Source organism: Schistocerca gregaria, chromosome 8 (assembly GCF_023897955.1).
Source record: "Schistocerca gregaria isolate iqSchGreg1 chromosome 8, iqSchGreg1.2, whole genome shotgun sequence".
Lineage (NCBI taxonomy): Eukaryota > Metazoa > Arthropoda > Insecta > Orthoptera > Acrididae > Schistocerca > Schistocerca gregaria.
In genome coordinates this window covers 71,691,037-71,710,853 of record NC_064927.1, presented here as the reverse complement: position 1 = coordinate 71,710,853, position 19,817 = coordinate 71,691,037, and the positions used below count along the sequence as shown (strand labels likewise).

Sequence of the window (19,817 nt, the reverse complement as noted above, 5' to 3'; positions counted from 1 at the left end):
AACAGCGTTCATCTCTCTCCCCACCTGTACACTACTGTCCCTTCAGCTTCCCTGCCTCCTTCAGACTGCTGCCTGCATCCCACATGGTAGTTGCATTCCAGCCAGAGATGCTGGAGGTGGAGGTCAAGTGTGCATAAGGTATGGTTCTTTTGTGTAAGAATGGTGTGTGTGTCTCTCTTTTGTTGATGAAGGCTGTGGTCATAAGTTCTGTGTAAAAGTGTGTCTGCAGCTTTGTGTGTCTTCTTTACGGTATGGTTTCATTGCATGCAATTTTAAGAATCTGCAACCTAAGATATGAAACTGAACAATACACAAATGTGATCAAAGTAGGTTTTGAGGTTGGATTATTACAAAAATCTCCAGACGATGCAGAGCCTCTTGCAAAGTACAAGAAAACACCACCATAAAAAGAAAAATACAGCAGTTACAAGATCAAAGTCTCGGTCACTGTTAAAGCATTAAATAAACTATGGATGTATTTACCAGAAATGTGGTTTAATATTGTATTGTTCTGTGTTAAATTCCATGATCATGAATAAAGACCTGCCATGAAGAGTAACAACATGGGTTTTAATCTTGGAAGAATATTCCACTACCAATCTGGTTCTAGATTCAAAACTGAATATCTTCACACTGTGTGTAAATGCGTTTAATATTGCAGATGGTCTAATAGGTAGAATCAGAAAAGCTCAAGAGAAGGGTGATGTTCTGGCAATTCACTATTCAATGTGAAATCATCAAGCTTGTTCATGAGGAAAAATTTAACACTGTGAAGAGAACTGAGCTATGAAAGTTAAAACAAATGATACACATGATGTTTGCCATGAAGCCGATGATCATGAGGGTTCCAGGATTTATGCAACCCTGGCCAAGTTATTTCTTTTATTAGAGTCAGACAACTGATAGAATGACCAAATGTAAGATTCAGTTGGTGTATTCAAAGGGTGTCCTGCACCAACAAGACAAGTTACACACAAGAGAAACCAAATAATGCTGAGAAGTTTTTGTATGAATGGTAAAGACAAAAGTTGGGTTGTCCTGTTCTTTTATCTCGTTTAGCACAACAAGTTTGTAGCTCTGCTAATAACAAACAGTTTGTGTAAACGTCTGAACCATGTGACCTAATAACAACAACACTTTTTGTTAGACATTTCATGATGGAGAAATCTTTTTTATTAGAAAAACTATGCACTGTAAAAAATGAGCATTTTTATAACTTTTAAATGAATTGAGTATGATATAAACAAGTTTGAGCTTACTTGAGCTGTGATACTATCTTAGCCCCAGCATTTTTTTTTTTTTTGAAAAATATTGTAAACATTGCAACACTAAAGTCCTAAAACTAATAATATTACAGTGAAATCTATAACTCAATAATCTGTTTAAGCAGATATGCCTTATGGCAGAATCTGTTAATACAAAACAAGAACCTCCTGGCACTAAATTTTTGAAAATGTCCAACTTGTTTTATCAGTGAGGGACCATGTTTTGTGCAGTGATGAAGTATAAAACTGTCTTGACATCAAATAGCATTGTACAATTGGGACTAACTGAGTGAGGCAGTGCAACTGTTAAGACAATGGTCTCCTATTCGAAAGGATGGCGTTTGCTCAGTCCACCGACCCCGACCTAGTTTTTCCATGATTTTCCTAAGTCACTTCAGGCAGCAGACACGATGGTTCCTTCATCAAGGTGACCAACTGACCTATCTTCTTAAAGAATTCTTATGTATATTCTTGATCTATTTATTTTCATTGTATCATGATGGCATATTCTATATCTCTGTAACAGGATCCCTGGATGAATGATGAGTAAATAAATAAACAAAAAGATAAATAAAATGTTGATCACACATAAAGCCTTTCATGCGAAGCAATGTATTATCCTGTAAGAGAAAAATAAAATCATGGTCCCTGTAGTTCTCTGTAGTGATAAAATCTGTTACAATGAGAGGAATACAATTTGTATTGACTATTTTATTACCATCTATCCTTCTTGGTACACACAGGAAAGAAAAAAAATTCAATTAATTCTGTGAAATATTTCATCCTGTCCACTTATTTGTGGACATCTCAGAAATATTATACCTCTGATTTTGACAGGCAATTAACAGCTTAAATATCTTACATTTTTACCACACTAAATCACACTAATTGATGGATATGACAGAATGACTTGCCTCTGAGAACAGACCAGTGACTGCTTCAGGAATGAAACTGCTCTCTGTCGCTTGAAGCAATCTCAAGAAGTCATCTCGAGAAATGTGACTCCCTGATTCATTCGAGTACAATCCAAATAAAACTGTAATAGCAAAAAGTACATTAGATAGCATCCTTGACTTAAACTAGCTGTTGTACTGCACAAAAATAATTTATAAAATCAATTGTATGCCACTTTTCGCTCAATACAGTAAAACAGTAAATACCAAATAACATGGGGATTTGCATCTCAAATGCACCAAACAAAAGCTCACTTAGAAATAACCGGCCTCATTGGACTGGGGCACAATAAAAATTTAAAAAAATATTTACAATATTACAGGATCTTTCAGGGAATCCCATATAGTTTTTAGCACATAACAACACATCACTTAGTGGTCTACCAACATCCATTTATTGAATTACTCCAGTAGCAAAATGTATAACACAAAAGAAAATCTAGTACACAAACAGGGGACATAAATGGGAATCACTATGATACAGCCTATGCTCCTTCCATAAAGCACTGTTTAGCAAATTAAGGGAACTGACATTTGTGGAGGAGTATACAGTAATTCTAATTGCTCTTAGTTTATATTGAATAACACACATTGAAAGATAAGAGATATTATGGTGCAGATGAAGCAGCTAATACGAGGGTGAATCACACATAAACCCAAATTTTGTTTTATTTGCCTATCTGTAAATGAAAACCAGTGCCATCTCCTCATTGTTGCTTCCGTTTTCAGTGTGTGTTTTCCACAGGTATAACGTTGTTGTTCTGTTTCTTTAGTCAGAATCGCACTATCAGAACAAGAGATTCTATTATATACTGCACAGCATAGTGTAATGAAGTTTCTCACAACAGAGGGTGTAAAACCTGCCAAAATTCTGAAAAGACTTTGCGCACAGTTTAGGGTCATCACCCCGAAAAAGACCCAAGTGTACGCACAGCACAAGCAGTTTTTACGAGAACGAGAAACAGTTGACAATGCAGTTCACCAATGTCTCCCAACAATCAGCATGATGGATTTTTTGTTGTAAAGGAGTTCTTTTCACTGATTTTCACCACAAACATCACACTATGAACACTGCATACTACTGCCAACTTTTGGATGAAACATAACGCGCACATCATTAAAAAAGGGCACACCTTCCCAATTTGGGATATGATAGTGCTTCATGACAACACTTGAGCACACACAACTGCCTGAACTTGATGAAAAATTCTGGAACTGTTCTGGATCACGCTAGAATGCCCTCCCTACAGTCCAGACTTATCACCCTGCAATTTTCTTTTGTTTGTATCACTTAACGACACCGTTAGAGGATTACAGTTTTGATGGCAATGGCACAGTCTAAGTGTTTGTGAGCGACTGCCTGCCGTGACAGCCACATGCATTTTATGTCTGATGGGAAAAATGTATTTCTCGTTCAGGAGACTACAGAAATATAACTTCTGTATGTATGAATTTTTCTGAAGCTTAAATGTTTGTATAAACTTATTTTAATAATAATAACAACAATAGTTTATATTTGATTCACCCTCATACTAATATGAAGTACTCTGTGTAATGCACTTTACAATATTATGTAAAGCTAATACACAAAAAATTAGAATTATGCTTGTTATAAACAGTTTTCATACTGTCCATCCAACACAGCAACTGTTTCTTGATGAAGGTAATCACTGGAGAGAATTAATCATTGGTTAATAACAGTACATTCCTGAAATCTTTGATAAAACTCAATTTTGTGTAAAAAATGATGGATTTCTTTAAACATTGGTAAGATAGAGACAACGTACACAGGCAGGAGTTAAGTGAATAGCAGTACATGTAAATAAAGCTAATTTGAGAACATGTAAAAAATTGGAAGTGTGTCGTCATGCTTCAGGAAGGAAAGCGAGATTGGTTGCAGAAGGATAAGCAGAGGGGGGAGAGAGAGAGAGAGAGAGAGAGAGAGAGAGAGAGAGAGAGAGAGAGCTAACCTTCCTACTGCAAGTATATGGGAACTCACAAAATTTTCTACTTTAAGTGTTCCTATGTTCATTATTAGGAATTTTATGACATGAAAGTAAATATAGCCCACCCATTCTGTTCTCTCAATTCAATTTTTAGTTTTTATATAAAGGCTTTAGATGATTCAAACTGTGAAAAAAATGAAAAAAATGACTTTAGATAAGTGCTGTCTATGATGGTATGCAACTGAGCACTTATCAACGAAACACTGCTATTTATTACTTACAAGACCTATTTCAATTGATTATTTTTGTCATGGTTTACTAGCCACAAATTACAGCACTGTTTCCAGCAGAAGGAAAGACTAAAAGCATTCATCAGAAAGTATGGTTTGCTGCTTTGGTTAACAGAAGTTGACATTTTGAATGCAAATTACACTCCATCTGTCAACACAATGCTGAGGAAAATTCACATATATATCAATTCCATGAATTCAGAGTTGGGTTGCATTAACGATTTTCTAACCGATTAAGATGAAAGGAAAATGAAAGCCCAAGTACTTATAAAAAATAACAGGAAACAAATATTAACAATGAACTGAAACCTCATATGTTTTTGTGTATCATTTTTCGTAAGTGTATGCCTAGAACACTGAACTATCGAAATAGTAATCTAATAATACACTGCAATTACTGCCCACAAGTAAGAATCATACGTAGTCTATTCAAATTTTCATGTTTGCATCTTGTGAATAATTTTAAGCAAAAAAGACAACTTGGTCTTTAAAGTACTTCATTACTATAACAGTATCCGAGTGCTGTGTATTCAGCTATACTGCCCATCTGAAAAACTTACAATAGTCAAAGAAGTGTGCAAATTTTGGAAGTCCATAAAGTAGAAATTGCATAAATATGGCTCAAATCAAACAATGGAAAATCTGGGAGGGAATAAGAATGGGAATCAAAACAGACAGCCTTAGGATCACATAGCTGGCTTTTGCTGATGACCCGATCTTACTGCCAAACGACATTCTTGAGGATTCTATGTAACTCCAAGCACTGTGTTTAATAGGTCTCTTTGTCGCCATTAAAAAGACCAAATTAATCATCAGTATCAAAGACAACCCAAAAGTGATTAGAGTCAGTGCTACGAAGAATATCAAGAGAGCTAAAAGTTTAAGGAGACTTAGGGATTGGATCTCTCGAACAAAGGAAAATCAAACTAGACAGGGCATATCATGCTTGTAGAAAAATGAACACCTCCAGAAACCTATTGATGAATATGCAGCACAGTACCTATTGCTAACCAAGAAGGCCCCAATTAGAGTCATCTAGTGATGAGATAGGAAATTCCAGTGAAACATAGTGGGACCACAGATCCTACCATATGGTACCAGTCTAATTCTGAACTCTACCAATATCAAGAAATTCTCATTGATGTCATCAGGATGACTAGCTTGACATGGCCAGCTGTATGTAATGGACTCCCATAGGTTGTCCTATAATATAATGTTGACTTGTATACTCTCTTTCAAATTCTGAAGGTGGCAGAGATCAAATACAGGGAGCGAAAGGCTATTTACAATTTGTACAGAAACCAGATGCAGTTTTAAGAGTCGAGGGGCATGAAAGGGAAGCAGTGGTTGGGAAGGGAGTGAAACAATTGTAGCCTATCCCCAATGTTATTCAATCTGTATATTGAGCAAGCAGTAAAGGAAAAAAAGAAAAATTTGGAGGAGGAGTCAAAATCCATGGAGAAGAAATAAAAACTCCGAGGTCTGCCAATTGGAAGAGCATTGAACAGAATGGACAGTGTCTTGGCAGGGAGATGTAAGATGAACATCAACAAAAGCAAAACAAGGATAATGGAATGTAGTCGAATTAAATCAGGTGATGCTGAGGGAATTAGGTTAGAAAATGACACACTTAAAGTAGCAGGTGAGTTTTGCTATTTGGGGGGGGGGGGGGGGGGGGGCAAATAACTGATGATGGTCGAAGTAGAGAGGATATAAAATGTAGGCTAGCAATGGCAAGGAAAGCATTTTTGAAGAAAAGAAATTTGTTAACATTGTGTATAGATTTAAGTGTCAAGGAGTCTTTTCTGAAAGTATTTGTATGGAGTGTAGCCATGTATGGAAGCGAAACACGGACCATAAATAGTTTAGACAAGAAGAGAATAGAAGCTTTCGAAATGTGGTGCTACAGAAGAATGCTGAAGATTAGATGAGTAGATCACATAAGTAATGAGGAGATACTGAATAGAATTGGGGAGAAGAGGAGTTTGTGGCACAACTTGACTAGAAGAAGGGATCGGCTGGTAGGACATGTTCTGAGGCATCAAGGGATCACCAATTTAGTACTGAAGGGCAGGGTGGAGGGTAAAAGTCATAGAGGGAGACCAAGAGATGAATACACTAAACAGATTCAGAAGGATGTAGGTTGCAATAGTTACTTGGAAATGAAGAAGCTTGCAAAGGATAGTGTAGCATCGAGAGCTGCATCAAACCAGTCAACAGACTGAAGAACTCAACAACAACAACAACAACAACAACAACAACAGCAGCAGCAGCAGCAGCAAGAACAACAACATGCAATTACAGTTTCTGAGGATGGATAAATACTAAATAATATTGATGTAAAAAATTATTTCTGCTAAACTATCACCCTATTTTCATGGCACTTAATCTTAAAAACTACCAGCAATGATGTATATACTCTGTCATAAAAGATTCCAGGGCCAGTCACGCACGCCAAACTCAGAGTAGGCTGGATGTCTGGCCCGCATACAGGCCACAGCTCAGCCTTTCTTGGCTTTCCTAATTCCTTCCATGAAGTACTCGGTACAGTGCAACATTTCATTTAGTAGAACAGCGTGGCATATTTCAGTCGGCACAACTCTCTTCAGCCTGGCAGAATCATGGTTCAGTGCTGTTTACCCTTTGCAGTTTGTTCATGTTATGAAGGATATTAACAGACACAAAATGGTTCAAATGGCTCTGAGCAGTATGCGACTTAACTTCTGAGTTCATCAGTCCCCTAGTACATAGAATTACTTCAACCTAACTAACCTAAGGACATCACACACACACATGCCCGAGACAGGATTCTAACCTGTGACAGTAGCGATCGCGCGGTTCCAGACTGTAGCGGCTACAACCGCTCTGCCACACTGGCCGGCTTCACAGATACAGATGCTGTTTCCACAAAAAGTGGAAATCTCCGAAATCTAGCGTCATACACCTTTAAAAATTAATGTTAATGATGGAAGAGAGGGATGAGAATTCTTAATGTATATTATGCAGTCATATTAATGACGGGTACTGCAAATTTGCTATGAAACAATATTAAAATACCACACAAAAGAGTTTAAAGATTTAATTAACAATGAGTGATCAAAAGATTACAAGGATAAGCAAATGGGATTCGTTGTTCTGTACATCAAGAAGTATTGTGTTAAATTTACAGGTATGCAGGATGCGGAGAAATTGGCGATACAGATAATAAAATTTCTGAAGTCACATACATCATTCCACTTTTGGCTGCAACAGTTTTGCACAGAACTGAATGAAGAGTATGGAGACTTCATGTATTACTGCAAAGTAATTGGTTAAGTCAAGCATGATGCCTTGAAGAGTTTTTGATTTAAAAGCTCACAAATGTTGATTTCATGAAGGAAAAAGGAGCGCAGAACAAAAATTAGAACATCTGAATTGGACTGTAGATCGCACACTATGGGTGGACTTGACTGCAAACTGCCCACAGTAAGACAATGCAAGTTGAGGAAACCGTTCTGACAAAAACATTCCAGTTCCTTTAGGTCACTGCCATTAAGGATTACACGAGGTTTGAGGAATTTATTGTGGCCTTGAGAAAATTATATGGTTAGTTTTCTAAACGTTTTGAGGACACTGCCAATGTTACTTCTGGTTTTCGAGAGTGTTTGTTGTTTTGGCTGAAAATGCACCTGCACATGTGCATATGCAACTGACTTACCTGGAAGATAATTCCACCTCTAATGATAAATCCTTTTATGTTAAAACTGCTCAGGACATCTACATTGCTTTCCTCAAGTAGTTTCCATGTCTCCATAATGAGGTTGCAAAAGTATTTTGATCGACATATTTATGTCAAAGACCTTTATCTGATTATGAAACAAAATAAGTCACAACTATGTGGCAACCCAAGTGCAAAAATCTGTGGGATTGTCTGCATCTGTCAGTATGCTAACAGTTTGTACCAGATAAAAATTATATTGTATCTTCAGTGCACCAAATATAAATAATACTGAAAATTTGTTTCGTTTGTGACTTATGTGCTGAGAAATATGAAATATAAAAGCAAGTTGTATGCAGTGTGACAGCATGCCATTTAAATGAAGCACATTCACAGTTTCCCCATCTCCCCCTCCTCTGGCTCAGACAGCTTGGCATGGCGGCAAGAAAGTACGCAGCGAGACCAAGTGCTATCACTCATCAGGGCACGAGCCAAAATCTTGGCAGCCCCTGCTATATTCCTATTAAAATTTGTTCATAACTATGGGTAGCCTAAAATGAATGTAGCTCTACTTCATGCAAAAGATCTTTCCATCTGAACTGTCTCAACCATTCTTCGTCTTGCCTATTAATTGAATGGAGAAAATGAGGAATACTTACACTTCAATTTCTCATCATCTTTTCCTCTAGTTAAAAGTACAAGACCACAAAGCAGGTCCTTAAAAACGATTCCTTTCTGTGTTCCGCCACATGCAGAAAATATGTACTGTGAACAAACACAAACAAAATAGCTCAAATGGTGTCTCAGCAACAAATTTCTGATACATTCTACGTTTATTTATTTATTTATATTAAAAACAAAGATTCCAAGACTTACAAAGTGGGAAAGCGCTGGTAGACAGGCACAATAAATAAAACACACAAACACACACACAGAATTTCTAGCTTTCGCAACAGACGGTTGCTTCTTCAAGAAAGAGGGAAGAAGAAGGAAAGACTAAAGGATGTGGGTTTTAAGGGAGAGGGTAAGGAGTCATTCCAATCCCGGGAGCGGAAAGACTTACCTTATGGGGAAAAAAAGGACAGGTGTACACTTGCACACGCACGCACACACACATTTGTAAAGGCAAAGAGTTTGACTTTCAATAATTTTACAATCGATGATTTGAATCACTCAATTTCAAGTTTTTTCCTGGTCCCTTGAAAAATACTCTATAAACCGAAAAAAAAATCAACACATGAAAGTCCGTCCTCCTTGTTGACATGGAACAGTGGCTGCCAATATAATTCACATAAATGGAGCAATGCAGCCATATTTTCAAAGTATTTATTGTTCAGACAACTGGTTTCAATGTTACATTTTTCTCTCTTCAGGTCTTGTTTATCAAAAAACAAATTATATAATTACAATGTCTTTGAGTAATAACACTGTTTTTGTTCCTTTTTATGGTGTTAAAGCAGTTATGGCTTTTTTTATCAATTAAGTTATTAGATACACACAATGTCACTATGTAAGTTGTATTTTGATAATCAGGTCAGATATAGCATTGAACCAAATCATATGAATAATAAACACTTTGAAAATTCAGCTGGGGTGTTCCATTTCCATTGCAAAAAAAAACTATGTGTTTTGGACATTCAAAGATGTAGTTGCGAGGCATCCCACCGACACTTCATATTTTGAAGTCAGGGCTCCCAAACTCTCTACAATTTGAAGTATCCTACTTCTGTGATTCCCACCGAAGTTTTTCCCCCCTCCACACCCTCACCAACCACTGGTCGTTTCTTTCTCCAAAATACATGCCATTCAGTCTGCATCTGCTTTCATACTGTGTTGTAGCCAGTGTGTCTTGAAACTGTGAAACGACATAAATGACAGAAGGAACAAGTATCTTTCAGATAAAAAAATAAAAATAAAAAATAAAAAATAATTTCCATCTACAATGTCAATGATTTAAAAAAGAAAACAAAGAGGATCAGGCACAGGAAAGAGGAGGTCACAGCAAGATGGATTCCCCTACCTTAAGGAATGCTTTACCAAGTGGATAAACGAGTGTAGAGGGCAAAACATGCCTGTGGATGGTTCCACGTTGAACAAAAAAGGCAGTCTCTTAGATTGTAAGGGTTTGTGGTAAGTGAGGGGTGACCCTCAAATTAAGAAAAAAAAGCTATGCCATCACATTTAAAAAAACACCGTGTGTCCTATGGTGAACAATTCCCTTTGCATTGAATGGGCTGATGAAAAATACACCAGTGTGCGTGCACACACACACAAATCTGCAAAACAAAACCAATTTCAACAGAATAAAATAGTTTTCAACAAATTATAATTCAAACAAAAAACCACGGATGATGAAAGAATTGCTTAGCGAAGGGCTGACCTCTGTTAGTAATGAAAAGGAAGAAACACACAATTTTACATTTCAGACAACTGCACCATTCATAACAATCCACCATCATTGGATCACATAAAATTGATTTTTCACACCCACATGACATCAAGATTGCAATCATTGGACCAGAATACAGAATTTTAAGACACTCTACTGCAGATAAATTTTTTTCCACTTGGGCTGGAGGGCACTGAAAAAGGTGAGAAGGTGTCATAATAGTTTTGACTGCTATGAGCAAGATAGAGTTTAGAAAATGTCAGCTTCTCCATTCTATATAACTATTTCAGTTTTTGTAATGCAAAGAAAAAATGCAGAACAGCCATCAGAGCCACAAGAATTAACTAATTCAATCCTGTCAGACTCAGTGTGGGAACTGCTAGCTAGCTGTGCCTCTGAGGATTTTGATAATGACCTCAGTGTTCATGGTGTTCTAACTGATGTTGAACTGTTCGCTCGTCTTCTTCTTCTTCTTCTTCTTCTTCTTCTTCTTCTTCTTCAGTCCTTAGACTGGTTTGAAGCAGCTCTCCATGCTACCCTACCCTGTGCAAGTTTCTTCATCTCCCAGTACCTACTGCAACCTACATCCTTCTGAATCTGCTTAGTGTGTTCATCTCTTAGTCTCCCTCTACGGTTTCTACCCTCCACACTTCCCTCCAATGCTAAATTTGTGATCCCTTGATGCCTCAGAACATGTCCTACCAACCGGTCCCTTCTTCTAGTCATGTTGTGCCACAAACTCCTCTTCACCTCAATTCTATTCAATACCTCCTCATTAGTTATGCGATCTACCCATCAAATCTTCAGCACTCTTCTGTAGCACCACATTTCGAAAGCTTCCCTTCTTGTCCAAACTATTTAGCGTCCGTGTTTCACTTCCATACATGGCAACACTCCATGCAAATACTTTCAGAAATGACTTCCTGACACTTAAATCAATACTCGATGTTACCAAATTTCTCTTCTTCACAAACGCTTTCCTTGCCTTTGCCACTCTACATTTTATATCTTCTCTGCTTCGACCATCATCAGTTATTTTGCTCCCCAAATAGCAAAACTCCTTTACTACTTTAAGTGTCTCATTTCCTAATCTAATTCCCTCAGCATCACCCGACTTAATCCGACTACATTCCATTTACCTCGTTTTGCTTTTGTTGATGTTCATCTTATATCCTCCTTTCAAGACACTATCCATTCCATTCAACTGCTCTTCCAAGTCCTTTGCTGTCTCTGACAGAATTACAATGTCATCGGCGAACCTCAAACTTTTTATTTCTTCTCCATGGATTTTAATACCTACTCCGAATTTTTGTTTTTGTTTTCTTTACTGCATGCTCAATATTCAAATTGAATAACATTGGGGAGAGGCTACAACCCTGTCTCACTCCCTTCCCAACCGCTGCTTCCTTTTCATACCCCTCGACTCTTATAACTGCCATCTGGTTTCCGTACAAATTGTAACTAGCCTTTCGCTCCCTATATTTTACCCCTGCAACCTTTACAATTTGAAAGAGAGTATTCCAGTCAACATTGTCAAAAACTTTCTCTAAGTCTACAAATGCTAGAAACGTAGGTTTGCCTTTCCTTAATCTTTCTTCTAAGATAAGTCGTAGGGTCAGTATTGCCTCACGTGTTCCAAAATTTCTACGGAATCAAAACCGATCTTCCCCGAGGTCGGCTTCTACCAGTTATTCCATTCGCCTGTAAAGAATTCGTGTTATATTTTACAGCTGTGAATTATTAAACTGATAGTTCTGTAATTTTCACATCTGTCAATGCCTGCTTTCTTTGGGATTGGAATTATTATATTCGTCTTGAAGTCTGAGGGTATTTCACCTGTCTCATACATCTTGCTCACCAGATGGTAGAGTTTTGTCAGGACTGGCTCTCACGAGGCCATCAGTAGTTCCAATGGAATGTTGTCGACTCCGGGGGCCTTGTTTCGACTCAGGTCTTTCAGTGCTCTGTCAAACTCTTCCCGCAGTATTGTATCTCCCATTTCATCTTCATCTACATCCTCTTCCATTTCCATAATATTGTCCTGAAGTGCATCGCCCTTGTTTAGACCCTCTATATACTCCTTCCACCTTTCTGCCTTCCCTTCTTTGCTTAGAACTGGGCTGCCATCTGAGCTCTTGATATTCATACACGTGGTTCTCTTCTCTCCAAAGGTCTCTTTAATTTTCCTGTAGGCAGTATCTATCTTACCGCTAGTGAGATAAGCCTCTAAATCCTTACATTTGTTCTCTAGCCATCCCTGCTTAGCCATTTTGCACTTCCGGTCGATCTCATTTTTGAGACGTTTGTATTCCTTTTTGCCTGCTTCATTTACTGCATTTTTATATTTTCTCCTTTCATCAATTAAATTCAATTTTTCTTCTGTTACCCAAGGTGTTCTACTAGCCCTTGTGTTTTTACCTACTTGATCCTCTGCTGCCTTCACTACTTCATCCCTCAGAGCTACCCATTCTTCTTCTACTGTACTACTTTCCCCCCATTGCTGTCAAATGTTCCCTTATGCTCTCTCTGAAACTCTGTACAACTTCTGGAAGATAATTAAGTATAATTGCCAACTCCAGTCACACTGAACGATGCAAGGTCATCCTGTACATATCATACGCTCCTTTGCCATCAGAACATAAACACGCAGTGATTTCTCCTCAGCTGTCATCACTATCGAGCAGGACTATGCTAGATGGAAGTCTGTCTCTCATAAGGAAATCACAAACTATTTTTCAAAATGACTTACCAGTTTCATTGGTATGTTTTTCATATACTGTATATACTGCATGTATCGTAGGTACATATTACTTTGCACATCACATCATTAAGATACATATGAACGTACACGTGTATGTACAACAATTTACTGTAAATCAAACTCTTGTTGTTGTTGTTGTTGTTGTTGTGGTCTTCAGTCCTGAGACTGGTTTGATGAAGCTCTCCATGCTACTCTATCCTGTGCAAGCTTCTTCATTTCCCAGTACCTACTGCAACATACATCATCAAACTCTTGTTTGAAACTTGTGCTAGTTGTGCAAGGTTCGCAGGAGAGCTTCAGTAAAGTTTGGAAGGTAGGAGACGAGATACTGGCAGAAGTAAAGCTGTGAGTACCGGGCACGAGTCGTGCTTCGGTAGCTCAGATGGTAGAGCACTTGCCCGCAAAAGGCAAAGGTCCCGAGTTCGAGTCTCGGTCGGGCACACAGTTTTAATCTGCCTGAAGTTTCATATCAGTGCACACTCCGCTGCAGAGTGAAAATCTCATTCTGGAAACTCTTGTTTATTTGAAATTTTTCCTCTGTCCCTTTCAATAATGTGAATTCCTATTATTCTGAACTGTTGGTAATTTGAAGTTTTCCCTCAGTTCCTCGAGATTCAAATTATCAAATGTCAACTGTACTACACAAGAAACACTAATTAATTAAATCATAACAAATTTGTAACTTTCACAGCATTATTCCAGAACACGAAGGGGTCTTGCATAGTTCAGAGTTTTGGAATCAGCCAGAAATGTGAACGAATTATGAAAGTTTGTCGGACTGGAAAAAATCGAGAAACTGAAAGCAATATTAATGCCACAGCTGAGAAATAATTTAAGCAGAAGAAAATATATTTGGCTCAAGCCAATACTTGCATTGTAGTAGATGAGGGGTAAAGGTGGAGATGTGGAGAGACTAGTGAAGATCAAGGCCACCGTGCAAGACTTGAGGAAGTGTTGTACGGAAAAAATTCCTTTCTATGTAGTTCGGAGTTGCTGGTGTGACACATGTTACACTCAGGTATTTTTATCAGTTGAACCATTCTACCAGAAAATACTGATATTGTAGTCATAGGATATCACTTTTTTTCCATTTTGTAAAGTGCACAATTGTATACATTCTTGAACATTAAAAGTTGGAGCACTTCAAAATCTTATCAAGACCTGGCTGAGTATTTTTGCAGATTCTTTTAGACTGTGCTTCATTATAGATTACTGAATTATCCACAAAAGTTCGAGGTTACTATTGTCTGCAAGGTCATAGATATACAACGCAAACAGCAAGAGTCACAACACACTTCTCTGGTGCATACCTTAAGTTACTTTCCTTCTAGTTGTGTTGATGCCTGACTTCTCCATCCGAGATAAAGTGCTGTGTCCTTCTCCCAAAAAATTTGGAATCCATTACCAGTTTCCACATCATATCCCATTTGATCATACTTTCGACATTAAGCTTAAGTGTGGTACAAGTCAAATGCTTTTTCCAAGTCAAGAAGTACTGCACATCTATCCGATTGCCTTCATCCATGGCTTTCAGGATGCCATGTGATGAAAAACAATTTGGTTTTTGCATGACCATCACTTCAGAATACATGCTGATTAACACGGAGGTCATGCCACTTGAGATACCTCATTACATTTTATCTCCTAATTCATTGTAGGATTCTACTAGAACCGATACAGACAATCCCTGGATGTGAAGAAGCTAGTGAAGGAGACATAGGTGAGTGAATGGCAGCAGATGGGGCATGTGTGGAGAACCTTACTGACTCTGATTTAGTTGCTGCTGTGACTCAAGACCAGGAAGAAGTGCACTGCTGTGATGGAAGCAGTGCTTTATTTCTATAAAAAAAAAAAAATAAATAAATAAATAAAAAAAAAATGTTTGAGGGCACTCCAACATTGGATATAATGCAGCAAAAATTACTTATAACTGAAGCATGGGATACCACCCGCCTGCTTTTAGCCATGATGTCATCAACATCATCATGTAGCGGGACCATAGAGATATCCATCAGTATCTCTGTGTTTGAGTGTACGCATATACGTTTAGAACTACCATCGGCCACTATTAGCGGGCGAGGGCCATACATGCTTGTTGAACAGGCTGCCAGAGATTCAGTTGTCGAGAATGGTTGCTGCAACTTCAAAATGCTTTTCCCACCAAAAACTGCACTGGTATCATTCGTATTGCAATTACCAACATGAAAATACTAAATAAAAATTTACATCCATGAAAAAAATAAAATAAAAAATAAAAATAAATCTTTAGCACTACTACGTTCTCAACATCGTAAAAAAAATTATTTTGTCAACGAAAAAGTTTAAGGGTACGCGCCCCCCCAGAACTGGACGGAAGTGACAATGAGCATGAAGGTGACAAAGGAGACCTGATGCCACACAGTGATGCAGCAGAAGCTCTCGACTTCGCACTACATTATTTGGAGCATTATTTGGAGCCCATTGCTACACTTGCTGATTTGATGCTTATGAGACTACAGCACACCTATGCATCTTAACAGGTCTTGATTACACACACACACACCACCACCACCACCACCACCACCACCACCACCACCACAGCCAATGACTGAGTTTGTGTCATCTAAAAAGTAGGAATAAAATGTCTGCTGTATTTTAGTAAGTTTGATAGCTTTTCTTTCATTGTTATGCATTGTTTAAACCTAATATTTTCTTGCCATTTTTTCTAATATTTGTTTACTGTATTGTTTAAATTAAAATAGTGCGTATGTACAGCAGTTTATCGCACAGCTTTCCATACTTAGACTAACATTTTTCATGTTCGGATTAGCGGGACTCTGCTGTACTGTGGGTGTACTATCTCTGTACACACGAGTCAAATCAGATGTCTGGTTTCAATAGATTCAATCCACACAGATTTTCTACTATGTTGCTTCAATGACAGTTAAGAAAATAGATCTGTTAAATGGGCCACAACTACTCCACAAGGTTCAAATGGTTCTGAGCACTATGGGACTCAACATCTTAGGTCATAAGTCCCCTAGAACTTAGAACTACTTAAACCTAACCAACCTAAGGACATCACACACACCCATGCCTGAGGCAGGATTCGAACCTGCGACCGTAGCAGCCCCGCGGTTCCGGACTGCAGCGCCAGAACCGCACGGCCACCGCGGCCGGCACTCCACAAGGTAAGGAAAGCTGTGGGTGTACAGTGAAGTCAGAAGGACGTCTTATGCACTTTACCAGAAATGATAGAAAATAAATAATTTCAGTTTATCCTCCACATGCAATGTCGAAATGACATAATAAACAGTAACTAATAACACATGTGACTTGTCAAATAAAACATACGGCACTGGAAGTATTAAAACATTATTTCTTAACCCCCGATAGCTAGTAACATGACTCATGTTTTGTCAAGCAAACATGACAACTCGGAGCTTTACATCATGTTACAAGCTTACCCACATAAATAAAGAATGTCGAAGAAAGAAAATGTCAGATGTAAAGAAACATGCTGATTTAAATGGCATGTAGAAAACAGTGCCAGAAAGGTTACCAAAATCTGAAGAGCTGCCAAAGTTTATTAAAAATATACATAGTATTCAAATTCATTTAACATTCCTTTTCTTATACCTCATTACAAAATTCCCTTTTTCAAACTTCTTTTATAATTCTAATGGTGTTAAAAGCTGTAGGGTCCATTGCTTATGTTACCCCAGAACATAACCTCACAATTCAGTAAACTGTGTGTTTCTATATTGTAGACTTTCTTGAGCATGTTTTACATGTAACAATATTTACTTAGTTCTCTGTTTAATATTTCTTCATGCTTTTGCTTCTGTTACAAATCTCTTGACACAAACATAAAACTACCACGGTTCCTACGTAATATTTCACCGTTTCTAAGGGTCTAATTTGTTGAATGGAATTCAAGTACCTCTTCTGGAACTGTGTAGCCTTCCTAAATAATAGGTTATTCAAAATGTCATGCAAACAACATGGTATTTAGAATATTTCAAAAAGCAACCAGAAGACTGCGTCTTGCACAGCACAATCTAAAGTCATTTTCTGGCAACAACCTAGAGAGACTACCTCCAAACAAATGTAAATGTCTTAAGATAAGGTAGAACAGTTGAATCAATGAACACACAACTTTGCAGTAAGTAATAAACACTGGGCAAATGGAAGGTATTCTACTTAATAACAAAACTATAAACAATTTATGGAACTTCAACGAGTAACACTAACTGTTTATGACTGTTCATCCACATACCTCTGCTATCTGAGTCGGTACTCCATCGCCCAAAACATCTTTTACGAAAGACTGCTTCGTTATGCATCCATGTACTGTAGAAACACGTTTAAATGCCTCCTTCAGTCTTTTCAGCTCTGCTTCTGTCACTGTAATCAAAAATATACGTCAAACGTCAAACTTGTCCAATGTTTACGTTTTAGCGCATCTTTAGTTTGATGATAACAGTACGTAAACACATACCACGCTTAGCTGCTTCTTCGTATGTTATACACAGGGGTTTTGAATCTTTTGCCCCCATTTTTACTAGAAATAACTATTTTCCTTGTTCTACAAATCGCAAATACCTCCTAAGTCTTCGATATTTATGTACGTCGCACACCACTTGTCATCCATTAGGGATAAGCCGGAGTAATAATTACATCGCAAATAGAAATTATTACGTAACATATTTTTTTGTTCGTTGTCTGCAGCTGAAATAATTTCAACACAGCTAACAATTTACAGTAACTACCACTTCCCTTAGCAAAACGTCACGACGATTATATTCCCACCATAGATGAAACAAACAACATTAAATGTACTCTCTGGAAGGCACCTGTTTTGATGAACTGTCAATTGGGAAACGATTGGTGCTGAAGTATGCTATACAAGTCATGATTTTGACAAACAATTTTCCCCGTCATGAAGATAATATGATAAACTATAAGTCCCATATTCCACTGTTTCTTACAGTTCGTAGAAATACTTCCGTCGCAACATACCCAGTGGTTTATGTGAAAGCGATAATTTAATTTACGTCGAAAAAAAGAAAACGGGGACTGAAAGAACTTAAATCATCTTACTACTAATATGAAGTGCTTATTTTCTATGAGTACAGAAAATGTTTACGTAAATTATAAGCTCGCATCATTTTAGATTAAGAGTGTATTTGTCCGTTTTTTCCAGTTTCTCTTGACTAAATTAAAACAGTATCCCTTCGATTTGCGGTGCATCAAAACACCAGTGATAAATTTTTATGTCCTCACTTCAATGCATTGAAGAAGATCAAGGTGAAAAAGTATCTTTGGTTTCTGCAGTGTGCGCGGTGTGGGCTGAGGAGTCTGCTTTGGGTGGATTATTGAGAAAGACTAAAATCCCACCTTTTGCCATGCCTGGAATTACAACTAAACTGTACCAGTCGGTGTTTCGGCGAACGTCGACGTTTGCATTAACCATCATGTTGAGTGCATTTGTGTTTGAAAGGACATTTGAACTTGGATCAGCCTGGACGTTCGATTACATCAACAGAGGCGTAAGGAATTTTACCTTATAACTAATGTCTCAGTTTATTTTAAGAAATAATATTTACAGTAGATAACTTCTTTTGTTACAGAAACTGTGGGATCATATAAAAGACAAATATGCAGCTCCAGAAGATGAATAAGCCTTTATTAATTGCTTTGCGGTATCCGCTCGGTGTAGATAATACTTGTAAAGTACGATTACGATATAAATAAATAAATGCGTTGTAACAGAGACAAATGTGTGTTCATCAATTATTTTCTTTGTTATCCCCGTAAAGTGTTAATGGAATGTGAGTAAATTTACCAATTTAATTTTGAAAACCCATAGCCAGCAGAAAAATAAAGGTTAACTCAAATTCTGTACTGGAAGAACATGTACAACCATCTTTTAAGACATGAAACTCATCAAGGAAGGCATAAAGCGGAACAATAAATTAGTTCTTGAAATATAAGGTGTGTTCCAATTCAGAGACAAGCTGTAATGGGGAAACAAAGTAATCATCATGGAGGTATTACAGTACTTGAGCACTAAGAGTTGTGGGGACGTTCTGCTTAGTAATTTGAATAGATTTAATGAAAATTATATTTAAAGTGAAAGTCATATTACATATAAACACATTATGAACAGTACTGGTTTTGTATAATTTTGGGATAAATACCCTTAAATTTTTTGGGTGAAGACACATTCTATGTTATGCTGTCTTGTAATTATTGTGCATAATGCATTGATTTGTTCGTGATGCCTCATTTTTCACTATTTCTATGTTCCTTAATCATTGCATAATAATTTTCTTATTCACATGAAATCTATTTTTGCTCTTATAAACACCATTACACCTTTTAATTATCTTACATCAGAATTAGCATATGCATCTTTTTGAGTACAGCTGGTTGAAAGAAGTATTAGTCATTGGTGTAAGAATTGAAGTATCTTGAAATTCTTCATAGCTGTTCTCAATACAGTAACAATTGCATCAGAAAGTTAAGAATTTT

The 19,817-nt window shown here is 37.4% G+C and overlaps 2 protein-coding genes across 2 annotated transcripts in view; one reads left to right on the top strand and one right to left on the bottom strand.

Moving 5' to 3' along the window:
• The window catches only part of LOC126284103 (ubiquitin carboxyl-terminal hydrolase 32), a 203,137-nt gene extending 184,596 nt beyond the window's left edge, over window positions 1–18,541 (bottom strand). Inside the window, exons 1-4 of the mRNA XM_049982761.1 lie at window positions 17,782–18,541; window positions 17,560–17,687; window positions 8,811–8,916; window positions 2,180–2,301 (exon numbers count right to left, since the gene is read on the bottom strand). Coding sequence (XP_049838718.1) covers window positions 2,180–2,301; window positions 8,811–8,916; window positions 17,560–17,687; window positions 17,782–17,839 — 414 coding nt within the window. The 5' untranslated portion in view covers window positions 17,840–18,541. The remainder of the gene's footprint in view (window positions 1–2,179; window positions 2,302–8,810; window positions 8,917–17,559; window positions 17,688–17,781) is intronic.
• LOC126284104 (cytochrome b-c1 complex subunit 9) lies at window positions 18,542–19,062 on the top strand. The gene is made up of 2 exons (XM_049982762.1): window positions 18,542–18,832; window positions 18,914–19,062. The coding sequence occupies exons 1-2, from the start codon at window positions 18,557–18,559 to the stop codon at window positions 18,962–18,964; spliced, it is 327 nt and encodes a 108-aa protein (XP_049838719.1). The 5' UTR covers window positions 18,542–18,556; the 3' UTR covers window positions 18,965–19,062.
• The last annotated feature ends 755 nt before the right edge of the window (window positions 19,063–19,817 follow it).